The 17,401-nt window shown below is 29.8% G+C and overlaps 1 protein-coding gene across 2 annotated transcripts in view; it reads right to left on the bottom strand.

Annotated features, from left to right (window-relative positions):
- Positions 1-245: 245 nt before the first annotated feature.
- LOC118187105 (SH3 domain-binding glutamic acid-rich protein homolog) overlaps positions 246-17,401 on the bottom strand; it is a 37,672-nt gene continuing 20,516 nt past the window's right edge. Inside the window, exons 2-5 of one of the 2 annotated variants that reach the window (XM_085813906.1) lie at positions 13,413-13,595; positions 9,329-9,490; positions 3,302-3,344; positions 246-1,603 (exon numbers count right to left, since the gene is read on the bottom strand). In XM_085813906.1, coding sequence (XP_085670032.1) covers positions 1,599-1,603; positions 3,302-3,344; positions 9,329-9,490; positions 13,413-13,595 — 393 coding nt within the window. In that variant the 3' untranslated portion in view covers positions 246-1,598. Of the gene's footprint in view, positions 1,604-2,689; positions 3,345-9,328; positions 9,491-13,412; positions 13,596-17,401 lie in introns of those variants that run through there. The other variant, XM_085813905.1, reaches the window with a different exon arrangement.

Below are 17,401 nucleotides of genomic sequence, written 5' to 3'. Positions count from 1 at the left end.
AAGTTCAATAAAAATGAATTTTTAAATTCTTTAATAACCTGAAATTTTAATATTTTCAGATTCATTACATTTCTTTCAGTTATGCATTTATAATGAAATAAAAAATAAAACAATTATTAATTAGTTGTATGAGATTAAATCTTTTGATCCAGTTACGCTTTCGTAGAAGTATTACTAAAACCAAAGACAAACATCACCATTCATTCCCTTATAGTTATTAATAATAATACAAGATTACTTTCAAGTTAAATTACAGATGAAATTTTAATATTTTCAGATTCATTACATTTTCATTTATGTGTTTATAATGAAATAAAAACTATAACAATTATTAATTAATTGTACGAGATTAAAACTTTTGATCCAGTTACCCTTTCTTAGAAGTAATACTAAAACCAAAGACAAACATCACCATTCCCTTATTAATAATAATACAAGATTACTTTCAAGTTAAATTACAGATGATACCTTCCATAAATTAAGAAAAAATTTAATAGGTAATATAAGGTTGTCATATATGCACATAATTCTATCATTATTTATGATACAAATGTGCAATCAATACGCAGCAGAATTTAGCTTTTACCCCCCCACACACAGTGTAGAATTAAATTTTTACAATCCTCACGAACACAGCAAATTCTATCAATTAATGTACAAAATTATTCACATTAAAATAACATAGTGAAGTAACTGAAATTTAAGGAAAGGTCAGAGAATAAAATTTTTTACTCAACACTTTAACTTAAATACTAGTATATGAATAAAAATAATTTAATCACATTAAAACGAATGCAGTTCAATATTTGCACTGTTGCCTGTTTTAACACAAGAATAAATATACAAATTGTTACATTTCTGTGCTGTATTGCTTATTCAATATTGCAGTTCAGTAGCAATGCAAAAGGTACGCACAGTTTGAACAAGCATGATACATAACTTCTGAGTTATTCTCAGTTTCATATTATGCAACAGTAATATTAATTACAGATATGAATAAAATTTTTTGATATAATATTTAACAGATGTTATTCATCTATGTTCTTTTAACAATTATATTTTTTGCACAGTCAACAAGCATACAATATTTGCATTATGTTAATAATCATGCATTAGGTTAAACATAAAATCTATTACCAGAGCAAACCATTTAGATGATACAATCATAAATTTAAGAAAATGTAATGTCAATATACACATGAGTGCAAAAAAAAAAACTACTGCCAGCAGTAAGCCACACTTTTAAAAGATGATAATATATTAACAAAATAACTTTAAAATTTTTTTCCTAATTGGTTGAAATGTAAAATATACATTAGAAATTGAATTTATAGTATATCACAGACATCTGCAAAACTGCATAAAAATTTGTGCTTTGAATGTTTTGAAATAAAATACTGAATATCAGCTTTAAAAAAATGTAAATAATTTGATGGACATATATGCAGTTCTTGCTATATCTCATTACTTGATTTGCTCCAGGAATCAAGCAAAGCATATTTGCGGACACAAATGAGATTGTTATTCAAACAAATCATGCAAATGGAAGTGTTAATATGGGAATCTTCAAATGATGATGATCAGGTAAAATTTAGTCTTCATGCTGAAATTAATAAAAAGAATTACCCATTTTATGAAATGTTTTGAGATCAAATAATTTTACATCAAGAATTAAACACATTTATTCAAAATATTCAATTAATTACTATTACATAAAACATATATAAAATTTTCTGACCTACTCCAAATAACAAACATTTGTACTTACATTAATAGAAATGTATATACAAATTTCAATATTTTACAGTTTTATATACTTTCAAAATTACTGAGACACTTAAACCTGACTATTTAAAATGAAGGTATAAAATACCATAATTAAAAATTTTAAGATATGAATAAATTTCTATACACAAATGTATCTTAAATACACAAAACCAATGACAATGAGTCAGTGTATATGAATTACACTATTACACATGCACAAAAAAGGGGGGGAGAGAACAATCCTAATATGACAACTGATATTTAAGTATATTTCATCTGTTCATTTTATGTGTCAGTTTAAAAAAAATAAATAACACAATTTAAATTTTCAAAACTCATTCCAATTGAAATATCAAAACCAGATAATTCTGGTTACAAATTAATCTTATAATAATATGCCATTTATCTCATTAGAATGCAAGTAATGGAAAAGTACACACGTGATTATAAAACTATAAGAAATCAAATAATTTACTCACTGATTCTCTTTCAATTATAAACTTTTTTTCTAGCAAAAGAACAAGATCAAAATAGCATCTCACCTCAAAATAATGCTGCCTGACAGCCAAAAAATTTTTACAGTATAATGATCCAAAATATAGATTTATACAAAAAATTACTTAAAAAAAAAAAAAAAAAAAAAAAAAAAATAAGAATCTCCAGAAAATTACAATAAGGTTTTTTTTTATATCTAAATCTAAAACCTGTTTATTTCGTATTTTTCTAAAATATGCTATTTAAAAATATATCTACTTTGAAACAATACTTGAAAGTATCCGTTTAGTATTCAACATTAATACTTCGAGAGATTTAATTAACCATGGTTAATAAACACACACATCCAATAATTAAGTTCTTCACACTTTTATAAATATAAATGGTAAATATTACTTATTCTTCAAACATAATGATCTGATTTTAATCCTATAACAATATTGGAAAAAAGTCAAAGGGAAATTCTGTAACAAAATACATAAAAATCATAAAAATTCACAACTTTTCACTAAAACATCTGGATTTCTGTTCTTGGTAATTTACAAATCTTTTAGTCTAAAATTTAGTTTGACTCTTAATACTCAATAGCATAATAAATCTGCACCTGCACTTTTCAGCTTGCAATATTCGTTCACTTCTATAAGCATGCAACATTAACTTAAATTTCAAAGATTAAATATAAAAGCTTATTTTTTTTATTTTTGTGAATATTCAAATGTTTCAGAATATATTATAATGTGAATAGTTTAAAATGAATAGCCACCTAAAAATCTAACAGAAATTTGTCAATAAGTAATTCTGACTTTTTCTTCAAAAATTTATTATTCTGATTCTTCTTCACTTTCTTCTTCAGATGATTCTTCAACTTTTTTCTTATCAGTTGCATCAAGATTTAATTTTTCATTACTGTTATCTAATATTTCAGATTTTACTTCATTATCTTTTATATCTGCCTTTTCTAACAATTCCATGTCCTCCTTTACATCCTCAGATTCAACATTAGCTAAAATGTTCTGTTCAGATTCATTTATAATCTCACCTGTATCATTAGACTCATGTTCTCCCAAAGGTTCAGCATTTTCCTAAAAGTGAAACACCACAATCAAGTACACAAAAATAACTAAACATTTGATCCATATGTATGTTGTCAAAGATTTGATTTTTAAAAAACACAAAGTGGTACAAAACTGAGGCTTGTAATCACTGTTAACTCTTAAAAATCGGGCATGTGCGAGAGAGACAAATATTTGAACCTAGGCAGTATATAATATTTTAAGGCTCTATTAAGGAATGCAGTTTACAGAACAATTTTGGATTTCGTTATGTAAGGTTACTATTTACAGTGGCAAAGCACGGCTGGCCTTGGAAGAGACAAACATGTATTTGTGAAGAATTTCTTATAGGATACTATCTTGTATTCACATTACAGATTAGGAGGGGATGTAAAAAAAAACTTTCGGTAGTAGATTGGCTACCCACCGTATTATCACAAACTTTATCCCTAATTCAGAGAATACCTGAAACTTTGTATGAAAACAAATTGTCTTTTTGTAACAGATTTAATAAGAGAGAATCATTTCTATCCCTCATGGCATCCTTTATAGTGTTTATGAAGAAACTGGCAGAGGTTTCTTTGCATAAACATATATCATAAATTCTATACTTTGTGTTTCTTTTACCATTCTTCATTTATTTTCTGAACAATATGAATTTTCCTGTTTCATGAATGCTGCTCTCTAAAGAATATAAAACATAAAAAAATTAAGATGTAAAGGCTGTAGACAAATTGAAATAATCTGAAAAAAGAAATAGATGACTGATATAGAATATAGGTATATTAGCAGCCTTTAAAAGAAGTCTCATATGCAGACTATGCTACATCTCAAAACAACAAAATTTGCTTGTTTTTTTATAAAGTGATAAATATTAACATAACATTAAGAAACATTAACATGTTCAAATATGAAGCAAGGCATATATATTTTGAAATAGTAAGTATATTCAATCATGGAAATTTTGGGCAAATACTGTTTCAATAAATTCTGAAATTAATACTTCAGATGCATTCATTTCTCATCCTTGTTTAGGTCTAAACATTAAACTAAAGCATTTGAATATACATTTATATCTTAATGTTATTAACAGAGAACAATTTGTACCCAGCTTTGCCCAAACAGATACCATATGGCTAATGAGGTTAAAGTGGCAATCAGTTGGGCAACATTTCTCAAATACAAGTTTGCCCAGCATGCTACAGGGTTTGCTCCATAACAGACATTTTAGACAGTATAACAAATTTGTGACATCGAAAATACTCTGAGCTGAAAGCTGCTATGTTATATAAACTCATTAACGTTTTTTGGCAACTGGAAAAAAAAAAAAAAAAAAAAAAAAAAAAAAAAAAAAAAGGAGGAGGCAATCAATCAATTAAAATATCCTTAGAATTCTTTTTTAACTTTGAATATTCTCTACTTATATCTAATAGACTACAGCATAACATAATTTCACTGTGTTGCGGCTCTGGAAGCCTCCCATTGAGGTAAATGATACAGACAAATAGGTTAAACTTAGTACCTATATACACTACACAACATTGAAAATGCAACACCAAGAAAGAAGGAGTGGCCAGAAAGGGATGAAACTCAACAAACAGAGAGGATCAGCAACAAAAAATAAGTGATCTTTATTTTGAAATATTATGCATAATACAGAGCGAGAACAACGTCTGCTTAGCAGGTTATAGGACCACCTTGGATGGCGATACAAGAAGCAACAAGTTTAGTGTTTCATTGACTCTGTACCTAGGAATGATATCCTGCAGAATAGTCCTCCACTCTCTGTCAACCATTTGCCACAGTTCATCTTCTGAATGCAGTAATGGCAGAGTCTGCAAATGGCATCTAATCACATCCCAAACGTGTTTGATTGGTGAGAGATCAGGAGAAAAAGGTGGCCAGAAAAGCAATTATACATCTTGCAGAGCACGTTGGCTGATTCAAGCAGGGTGTGGAAGGGCATTATCCTGCTGATAAAGGGCATTTCCTTGTTCCAACCATTGTCGCCATAGCCGGTACACTGAGGGCGCGCCAGATGTGTATCAACTGAGATTTACTGTATGGACCAACTTGCCCTTCTCAGTCCGAGTACCAAGACCCTCGTAAAATTGTCTGTCTGCTGGAACTGCCTCCGTTGATAATGGCTTGACATTCTCTGCTATAGCAGATGTCCTCCAAGACAAGTAAACATCTACAATGATTTACCTAGCAGAAATAACAGCATGGAAATTGAACATTTTGCAGGTTCTGTCCCTATTATCTTCTTTAATGTGCGCTGGACAGCTGTGCATTTCATATCATTCGCATAACTCAGTGGCATGCGTCTATCATGAAATCTGCATAATTTTTGAGCCACTCGTTCTTGATTTTGCATTTTCAATGTCGTGTAGTGTAATTTTGAGTACATCTTTAAGATATTGTTTGTAGGATTGAATAACAAAGGTACAATGTTTCACTTTTATATATTAATTAGTGGCCATGTAACTTTTGCATTCAAAATCCATGAACAGTTTGATTGCTGATGATGCAGGGTGATTGCTCTTGTTTAAAACAAAATTCAATTAAAAAAATTGCAACCATTTATTTCAATTCTGTACCACTCAATAATTACATTTAGATAAAGCAACTTTATACCAACTTTTAGGCAATACTAGTCTCTCAATTAAAGGAAAACAACAGACTTGTAATTAGTAGCAAAAAAATTAATTTTTATTATTAATAAAATATACTAGAAGAAAAATCAAATAGAATAATTTTTATATTACAAAAAGATTCTAATTTATTATACTATAGTTTGCAATTATTTGCATGCTACACTGACACTAAATGATTTTTTATGCTTTAGAGATATCTTGGAATGTTTACTCAACAATAATGACAATGACCAGATCAATTCATAAGGACAGAAGCTTTTCAGGTGTTTCACTTTTTTTAATATGGTGCTTGCTAAAGACCAAAGTATACAGAGATAATCTAAGAATTATTTAAGACTTAGAGACCAACATAATATAATATATACAATTCTAGAATTACTATATGCAGTTTTGAAGTGGGTGTCTTCAAATCTTAACTTCAGCAATTAAATGCCACATTTTTTATTTGCCAAATGCAGCAAAAATTGTGCCATTAAGGTTTTAGTACAATTAAGCATGCCTATCTTACATTTAACATCTATGAATTATACTTTTGAGTGTGATTAAAAGAATTATTTATTTTTTTTCAATGAAAACTGGAAATTATGCTAATTAGGAAGGTGCTGGAGTACACAGATGCTAAGGTGATGAAATCAACAGAAAAATGTCAAAATTGTTATTAGCTTTTGCTGCCATTTTGTATCACTTCCTCAATTCATTTTATTAGGATTTGTTGATAAGATAGCAACCCTCATAACTTTTTGTCCTTTACCTACTAAACAACAATATTAACAGGAAAATGTAACACATTCTATTATATTGATTCTGCTGTTCCACTTTTGCTCTGCATCCAAGCCACAGTTATCTCCCTAAAATCTTTGCGTAATTTTTTCTCTCTCTCTCTCTTTGCCTGTAAATATCCTCCTATACCAGGGCCTTACATTTAAAGTTTGTGCTTCTCTCTATATATTAACCATTCTTAAAAAATAATACATGGAGATAAAATTAAGTCTTAATAATCTATTTATAATTAAATATCTTCTGCTTTTTGATATTAAAATGAGAGTCAACCAACCCTTGCAATGTGTTCCAAGAACTCTTTGTTGTGTCATGATATTATATTAAGTGCCGGAAGTGTTATCTATTCTGCTAAATGTAGAGATGAGAGTAGCAGCATGAGTTGGAGGCCATCTGATATAATGCCTAATAGAATTTTCTAAACTGTATGTATTATGAAAGCTCTAGTTCTTACACAATGTTTATATTATTCAATAATATTCTCCCCTTTTACACAGTCCCATGAAATTAGAAATAATTAGATAGATAATTAGATAATAATTAGATAATCTCCAAGAGCATATTTTCAATAAAATAATATGATTACTGCTTTTATTGTTGAGCATATATTCTAAGGTATCAGGCATTCTAGTTTCTGGTTCATAGAGCTTCCCCCCCCCCAAAAAAAAAACAGGAAGTGAGCAGTGTTGACATAGTCATGTTGACACTGATTGCAAAGATGCAATTTGCAGAAAAGAAATTATTTTAAATTTGAGAAAACTGCCTGAAAAAATAGCTATAATATAGAAGAGAAGATGTTATTACTGTATGCATATATAACACTTAAAAAGTTTATAATACCTATTTATTAATTTTGATATAATTGATAAAATACACTACAGTTTTGTTTTCTTAAAAGTTGTAGGTTTACCCCCTGTGTGTTTATTATTAAATCATGAAGAAAAAACTATGGCATTCAATACCTTATCATCATCTACATACAAAATGGAAGAATTATATTACTCTATCTGAGATTAACAGCTTTTTAAAGTTATATATAAGTATTATATACATATGCACAGGTAGCATAAAATTACTTCAAGGGCCACATGCAATCCGTGGGTCACCATTGGACTTTGATACTGCTTTACTAGGAAACAATATATGCGATTAAAATTAATTTGGGATGTCCACATTGCTAGAATATTGCTTCACAGTAGAATGTAACTAAAGTTTTAAACAGACTAAGTCAAAACAGATGCAACCTAGTGACATCAGACTATTTCCTGTTAACCCCCTCTACGAGAATCTCGCCAGCGAGAGGTCACTCAAAGGAATGACGTAGCCCTTCTCTTTAACCCTGAATAGTTATGCATGCATCAAGGAAAGCTGAATTTTATCCTGATGAATGAATGAGATTGAACAAAATTTAGATGATTCTTTATTGATTGTGAAGAATTTTATTTTGATCAGATTTCAAAGGAGAGAAAAGCTATTCATTAAGTGTGCAAATTTAATTAAAAAAAAAAAAAAAAAAAGAAAGGTTTCCGGACTATAAAATCAATTTTTCAAAAAGAAAGTATCTTTAACCTTCATTTTTTTCATAAAAAGTTGATAAATGTGTAACTGATGAGAAAGACTGTACAAAATTATACACTCCAGTCATGCTAATAGAAAACTTAAGAACTGATATAACTCTTAACTTTACAATTTTTAGAAATGTTTGAAAATATGTCCAATTTTTATCATGACTTTCTTCTTTTGTTACTGCCAGTTAAAATATTTTAAAACTTTAATTTCTGTTTTATTAATTGTATTTATAATTTTGGAGTAGATTTCCAAAACCAAGTTTTAAACAAAAAGAGAGTTTACATGTCCACATTTAATTGTTACTCAGAATGAAAAATCTTACATTATTTAAAAATTAAATCAATTAAAATATTATTTAAAAATTATAACAGATATGCAATGAAGCTCATTAGCCTACCTTTAAGAATTCTTTTTGACTGGAATGAAATATTTCCAGTGAACAAAACAGATATCCCTTGATATGAGGATTTATGTTCCCTCTTTTTAAGAAATTAAACTTTGCAGGTCATTGAAACATTATTTATTGCAAATTGAAAAATACTATAATTTGTCAGGAAGAAAGTTACCAATATGCCTGCTAAAGATTTAAATATGCTGTAGAGGGGAGGGGGGGACTAACAAATGCATGATAGTCTTTCTTACATTAAAAACTAAAGCCAACATTATATACAGTGCACACTTTTTGATGCTAGGCAGCAGCACAATTTGAAAATAGGTCAAATTACAAAGTATGTAATTTATTTTTAAAACTTTAGACTCAGTATTCTTGCCTGTTGAAAGGTGCAAGAGAGGTATTTAAAAACGTATTGCATTTTAAAGTGTCTATAATTTTGCACAACTTAAGTTTTAAAAAAGTAGCAGCCTTATTCTCTAAGTCTCTATAATTTTGCACAGCTTAAGTTTAAAAAAAGTAGCAGCCTTATTCTCTCTGCAAATATGGGAATATAGACAATACAAATAAAGACACAGCCCAAAAGAATAATTTAAAATGCTTGATGGAAAAGAAATTACCTTTGTTTCTCCATTTTCATGACCACTAATACCATTTTGTGTAATTACGTCACTTTCAGGTGCAGCATTATTCAGTAGTTCAGATTTGGTAGGTCCTGTTTCAAGTTTTAAAAACCTCATGATATCATCATCATCATTGGCCACTTCAAAGTCTGCATAATCCTGATACAGAATTTAAAGTTATCAGTTTATCAAAAATAATATTTAAAATAAGTACTTGTGTATTAACTACCACGAAATTGATTTTTACATTGCCAAAAATACTACCTTGACTGATTCCTGTGAGCATTTAGCAATTTTAGAAACTGTTCCAGATTCTTATAGAAAGATGAGATTCTTTTATTTTTCTTCTTAATGTTCTCCTTTTGAGGGGTTAAGAGTTGGTGGGGATGGTCGTCTTCATGTCAATGCCAACTTGAGGGCATATAAGAGCAAGTGCATAACTGCACTGCGTCATTTTTTGAAAATCCTTTTACAAGGCAAGTTTTTGGAGGGTAATGCTTGTTCATCTCATTAGTTTTTACTGCATATTTATTTAATTTGGAAATACATGAAACAAAAACAATCCATTATTTCTGTGATTATGGTATTTTACCAAGAAATCATGACTGTTCTAATTCCTATGTAATGAAACTATTCACGATGGAAACGTAATGTTAGGAACAGCTGATAAAGTGTTAGAATAAGAACTGGGCATAGGTTTGAGAAAAATAACTTGCCTTCTTAGCAGAGTTCTTATCGAAGCAAAGCCAAACTACAAAGAATAACAATTTTATGTAATTTTGAATATGACTATCACAGATCAACTTCTGGAAATCAAATACAGATATTGGAAATATTTCATTACCAAAACATAGTTAGCAATGCATTGGCAGATAACCAGCTAATACACAACTACTAAAATATTAAATGCTATTTTGAGTTAAGAAAACACAAGTCGCTATTAACTAATTCAGTATAAATATTTCACCTATTATAAAAGTTAATGTTAAAAAGACTATCACAATATTAGATCATCATTTGAAGCCTCTCCTAAGTTTCAAAAACATAAGTATTTATAGTTTTAAAAACTAAGAATTTTAGATTATTTTTGCAACACTGTATAATACAGTGTTGCAGATATATAATTTGAAGGAATGCAGTTTGCACTCCATTCCTTTCAAATTATCTATGAACTTGCAAAATAAGCTATTAATAAAGAAACATACAAGAGCATTTTAAAAGTAAATAAGTTTGCAAACAATACAAAATCAGAGTACTTACATATTAGCATGGCATAGTTTTGGAAGTTTTTACAGAAACAAAAGAATGACAACTTATAGCAAAATTATTTATTATATACACCTATTTTATGTATAAATTAGGCATTTATCTATTTCAAGTGGGCTTTTATTTGTTTTAGTACCGTTTTGTTACATCAGGACCGGGTTCAGAAATGTACAACAAACATACAAGTTGCATACAAACATATAAGTGTAAATACATACAGGGTACATACAAACATATAACTGTAAATACACATACATGCACATACCTACAAACACACATTCATACATTTCTGAATATGGTCCCATAACAGAACAGTACCTTTGTTTTGTTCAGGTGGAAATTCAGGGCAATCATTCTAAGAACAGATTCAAAAAAGTTTTTATTTAATGATTTTGCAGCAAAATATTCTATTCCAGCAGCAGTTTTTCATTGTGCAGGTTAATTCTAAAAGCTCATATTTTAGGACAAAAATATCCCAATTTATAGATGAAAACAGCGAAAACTTACAGTGTGAGAAGGAGGGAGGAGAGAACACAAAAATGATGACACTGCTTTTCGAAAACTAAAGAATGGTGCATAGTTACCAGAGCTTGATGCATTCGGGAAATTTGGCACTTCAGCTAAAGTGGGTTAGGCCCACCAGCGGCCGAGCGATAAAAAGCTGCTGAACACTGGTAATTCGCTCCGGGGTTCGAGTCTCAGCGAAAAGGCTGGCTGCATTGGCATTTCCGTGGTTTCCCCCATGTGTAACGTAAATACGAGCCAGTTTCCCTTAAATGACCTCCATGGGGCATCCCTCCCTTCCCGTGTAGTGCCTAAGGGGGGAGCATGTAATATGTAAAAAGAAAAATAAATAAATAGTGGGTTGCATTAATACATAAGTCCCTACTCGTAACTAGATTAAAGGATTTTTTGATATTTTCTTAATTAAGATAAAATATTTATAAATAGTTACACACCCAAAATACTGCTCAATTTTAACTATGAAAACATTTAGTTTTATCTATAAATTTAAAATGTTTTTGTTAATGTATACATGTTTGATGAATAAATAGCTAGAAATATAATTCTTCTAACTAAGAGGAACCCACCCGTTTACAAAGACACGCCACTTGCAGCTTGAACTCCTATTTGCTTAAAATGACGTTTTTCACTTATAGTAACCTTACTACACAACGCTATATAACAAACCTTCACCTACATTCAATTTTCAAGCTTCTTTCCAAGCAGTGTTCGTGTTTAGTAAGTTGACTTCTCTTTCCTTTTTCAGACTGTTTTAATTTAAACTTACTGTATTACTGTATACAGTAAGTTTAAATTACTGTATTACTTTTACAATTTCATTTTTCATTTAGCACTTTTAGTTTCTATTGTCTTAGAACCTCTTCATTTTAACTATTCCTTTTTCGCTTAATAAGTTTTTACTTTTGCAAAGCTGCCTCGTAACTAGTCGATTTCACTTTGCTCTGATGCCACTTCTTTTTTCTTTTCACAGATCATAATTAAAAATTATTACCAATTTTTTGTTCATTCACTTACATAGTCTCTAGTCCATTTTAAATTTACAATTTTCTAAGCAGTTTTCTTCATCTTTTTCGAGACACTCCTTTTTTAAGTTGTTTTACAGGACTGTCTCTTTTAATTCTTCAACTAAAATTCAATTTTTCCATTTTTACTTTTTACATAGTAAAATTTTTTCATGAGTTCACAGTTTTTTACTAATTGTATATTTTGAAGCAAAATTTTTATAACTTGTTTTTGTAAAATATTTCTCTTTTCATATTTTATGTTAGAAATCTAAGACAAACAGGGAAAAGAGACAATTCAATGAGACTCTTAATTCTACTAATTAGTTGACAAACTGATAAGTATTACATTTCTGAGTCTCAGTGAATTAGTTGGAGCGAAATTTGTCTTGCCGCTCTTGACCAGGTATGGAGCTTCAAAACACTTGACAAGTTCTGTTATGAAGCTCCAAACAAGGGAGATTAATTTTAGCAAAATTATTTTCTTCTTTATTAATTTCTACATTCAGATCAATGTCTTAGTATCTTAGATTTTTACTTTTATGTAGTTCATGGATTAATTTCCTAGGTAAAATTCATGTTTTCTTGCTGATGAGTTGGATCAAACATTACTTTTAAACTTCATTAATTATACATTAATATATGATTAATAAATAGGAGTGATAATTGGTGCATAATATTAATGTCACCCATTTCTTTCTGTCTAAATGAATATAAAAGGATTTAAAAATTTAATATTTTTATTGTTTGAAATGAATTACAGGTTTGGATTCCTTGGTTTATAGGAAAGCATATGAGGACAATCTACCTAAGAGAAGTGGTGTCTTGAGTGTTTTAAGAGAAAGTAGCTTGTAGTTACTTTATAAATGGGGAGAATTAAGAAACCTCACATGTAGCCATTTTGTTTGCTAGGATTTAAATCTGGATCTGACAACCAGGGTTACTGATTGTTCCAGCGAGTGTATAGTAGATCTTCGACAACTGTAAAACGTGTCTTTAAAGCTGTACTGATTAATATTGGATGAATAAAATGTATTTCGATACTTCATCGAGTGCTGTCGTCATTATTCACTCCAAATCTCCATGAACCCCACAAACGTATGTAACATAAAGGAAGAAAAGAAAATAACGTAACATTGCATATTAGAAGTCCTACATTAAACATAAATTACAAATAAATGTAAAGTACTTTAACAGTATTTTAGTTTTTATAATCAAATAATATTCACAATTTAATCACTACTACATAGTAATTAGACTATAGAATAATCAAAATTTAAAGGACTTACACCACAGTATACATCATCATTGAAGATCTGAGGAGGAAGTTGTGTTTTCTTGTTATGCTTTTTTGCCTCTTCTTGCATAAACGCTAAATCCTCGTCACGACCAGGCTCAGTTACATCAATAATTTGTAAATCAATTGGCATTGTTTGAAGAATAAACAGCACTCTTTGCTGCTGTTTTCTTACCTGAAGAATATATATAACTAAGTTTTAGACTAATAAATAGATATCCAATCATACCCATAAAATTTTAATAAAAATACAAATATAAGAAAATATAATGAAAAAGTTTAGATTCACTGAATTATACAGATAATTAAATTAATACCAGATCTACTGTATGGTGTTTAAAACATTATATGTATGAAATATTTGAAATTCCTAACATTATGCATTATTAAAATACAGTCGAAACCTGCCATAACGAACTTCAAGCAAGCAATATTTGATTTGCTATATCCAATCTGAAAAAGAAAAAAATGGATGATTTCACTAATTAGTGTGTAAATTGATTGATTCATCAGAAAAAAAAATAACCACTTTCACCTGTCTAAAATATGCTAATTAATTGTAACTTTTATTAAAAAACTACTGCAAATTACATACACAAAAAAACATTATATTTTAAAATTGAAAGTAAAAGAAATGCATATACACATATTGATAACCATTGAAAAATTGCAATGTTTTAAAAGTGAAAATTTTTACCAGCCGAAGAAACATAAGTATCAAATCAGCATTCTTGACAAGGCTACTGCTGCAGACTATGTATTAATATACATATACCCCCCCCCCAAAAAAAGGTCAAAATAAATTGTTTTATCATAAAAATTGTTAGTAAGATTACATACACAAAAAAACATTATATTTTAAAATTGAAAGTAAAAGAAATGCATATACACATATTGATAACCATTGAAAAATTGCAATGTTTTAAAAGTGAAAATTTTTACCAGCCGAAGAAACGTAAGTGTCAAATCAGCATTCTTGACAAGGCTACTGCTGCAGACTATGTATTAATATACATATACCCCCCCCCAAAAAAAAAGGTCAAAATAAATTGTTTTATCATAAAAATTGTTAGTAAGATTACTAGTAAAAAGGTATGTATATTCTACTACTAAACTGTTCTTAATGTACCTTACATTTACACTGAAAAGGTTTGTATATTCTATTAAAAGGAAAAAGGTATGTTATATTCTACTACTAAACTGTTTTTAATGTACCTTACATTTATTAAGTAATAACACTTTTGCCTAATAAATACTTAGAAGAGTAAAGAACTACAGTAACACAAGTACTGAGACTAAAGAATGTGAGTATTTAAAAAGTACCGAGACTAAAGAATGTGATGCATTTAAACATGCATAAAAATTATAAACTTTGCATTACTACAGTAGGTTTCAACAGACATTGCGGAGCTACCCTACTGGGATAGTGATTTGTGATGCTGACTGTCGTATTGAAGGGCCTGGGTTTGAATCCCTGAGAAGGTATGGATGTTTGTAAATGTATAATGTCTGTGCGACATGAGGGCACTTTAATACGTGGCAAGCTGCGAGTCCTCTTCAGAGGTTGGTGGTAAAGATAGAGGGATGGGAGATCCTTGGACCCCCCTCCATGCTCTCCATCAAAATTGGGGATGGAACTGAGCGAAGTTGTACTGTAATCTGTATGGGGCTTAAGGCTCTTGCCAACGACAGGCACAATCTTGCATGCCTTGCCATGATGTATCTCTTGGTCTAATTCTGATTTTGCAGTCAGACAAGTGAGATAAGTCACAACATATATCACAGACATTTCAGAACTGGAAATTGCATACATTATATCCTTAAATATTGCATACATTATATCCTTAAAATACTTGCATAAGGACTTTTTCTCTTCAAAGACGTAAAGAATATAACTTGATAGTCTATAAATTAAACATAATTTAGATTTTGTTTTTAAGAAATGGAAGCTAATAGCAGCACAAAATATTAACAGAACTTTTTACTTTTATTACAGATTTCCTCATGAATTTCAGCAGTGAAAAAATTTTATAAATCTGGCACGAGCCTGTTTATGAATATAAAAAACTGCTTTTACTCAAGTTTTGATATTTATCAACATTTTTTAAACTTCTTGTTGTTTAATTTGTAATACACATTAAAAAAGAATCCAAATCTAAATAAATGTATATATTTTTCGAGTTTTGGAAAGGAAGGGAGGGTGGTTGGGACAAAAACAGGTCAAGAACCACCAATCAAAATTAATGTTACACTTTAGAAATCACATCCATTTTTTAGGGCATAATATGTAAAACTGCTTGGTTAAGAAAAAGAAGGAATAAAGATCTTTTTAATCATGTATCAAATAAGAATGCTTCCTTTTATTATAGGACACAGAATGTTTTCCAATTTCATCTATCAAAATGAAATTGTCACGAAATATTTACAATAATTTATTTTGACCTTTACCATACAATGATGCAAGATTATTATGCCACTTAAAAGATAAAGACTACATGGCTGTAAAATACCTCCTAAATAAATTAGGCAACTCAAATTTTTAAAAAAAATTTTTTTGAAAGGTTTCAGATTTTAAATTACGTCTAAAGGGGCCTTTTTTTAACATTTTGTGCGTTACCTTTATTTATTAAACATCTTGCTATTTGCACTTAAACCATAAAATTCAGTTCAACAATGTCGCAAAATAATTTTAAAATAAGCATATCTTTAGAATTTCCGATGCACAGTTCCGCATGCTGGAGATAAAAAGGTCCTTCTTCCCAGTAAAGTGTTGCCATTGCTAGCTTTTAAATCGTAGAGTTTGTTAATAAGAAATTCAAGAAAGTTTTACAAAATATAAAATCGATAATAAAACGAATTCCAAATTTCGGCTTTCAGATGCCCATATTCGCATCAAGACGACGTTATTCAAAATTGGATGGATCTAGGTACCATTGTTTTATCACAATGCGAGAAACATACATACATTTATGCAGATTAGAAGGTGTAATGCACAATTCAATGTGAATTCTTTTAAATATATTTGAAACCTTAATGCATACAAATGTTTAGCTTCCCCTCAAACCATTACTTTCTTACTACAGATGACTGTTACGGGTAAAAAGATGATGAGTGAAAGAGATGCAGGAAAAGTAAGATGGGTTTTCTCCCATAAAGAACTTGCTGGCGACAGTGCCCTTTCTGTCGGCACGCTGGCCAGCAGTAATAGTTTTCGCGATATACACTTAAGTTTCGAAATAAAATACGATATAATGTATATATAAGTTATATTTAGCATTTTAAACATATTTAGTGCTTAGCATGATATGAAGCATATACAGTCAAATGTCTCTAATTCGGACTCGTAGGGACTTCGGCGATTCCGGATTATCGATTTTTCTGGATTATAGATCATCAGTTTAAATCTGGTACGATGGCATGCAGAAATTATAAAATTATAAATATGAAACCGTAAAAGAGCAATTATGGGCTAATTTTTGGAATATAGTAACAGGTAGTTTGGCGACATTTTGGTAAGGCGATAAAGGTTACTAGCTAGGACTTTAGTAGTGTACATGGATAAAGCCAAGAGTGCGCGCAATGCCATTTTTGTGCAATTCTGGGATATTTTTTAAGTGAAAATAGGTCGAAGTGTACATGGATACCATGTATGTGCAATTTTTAATGCGGCAAGCAGTTTGCAATTCTGCACTTTCTCCCAATTTCGCGCCTAATATTCGTAATGATTAAGCACTTTTGTTCCATAAAAGTTCTAACATAAGTGTAATTCAGGTAGCAGATTGTAGAAAAAAAATGTTGAGTTAAAAAAAAAAAAAAAAAAAAAAAAAAAAAAAAACATGCCTTTACTTCGTGAAAACAAAATGGCGTTAAAACAAAAACTAGCAGGTTGCTGTAGCATAGTTGGTCGCCAAATTTTCGCAAAAAAATCGCCAAGTTACCATAATCCAAAGATTAATCCAATTATGATCTAAAGGGTATCAA

This window comes from Stegodyphus dumicola, chromosome 3 (genome assembly GCF_044657685.1).
Source record: "Stegodyphus dumicola isolate Sdum_Otavi_A_Nest chromosome 3, ASM4465768v1".
NCBI classification, from domain to species: Eukaryota; Metazoa; Arthropoda; class Arachnida; order Araneae; family Eresidae; genus Stegodyphus; species Stegodyphus dumicola.
Note: the sequence above shows the minus strand (reverse complement) of the source record. Positions and strands in the feature narration are given on the sequence as shown.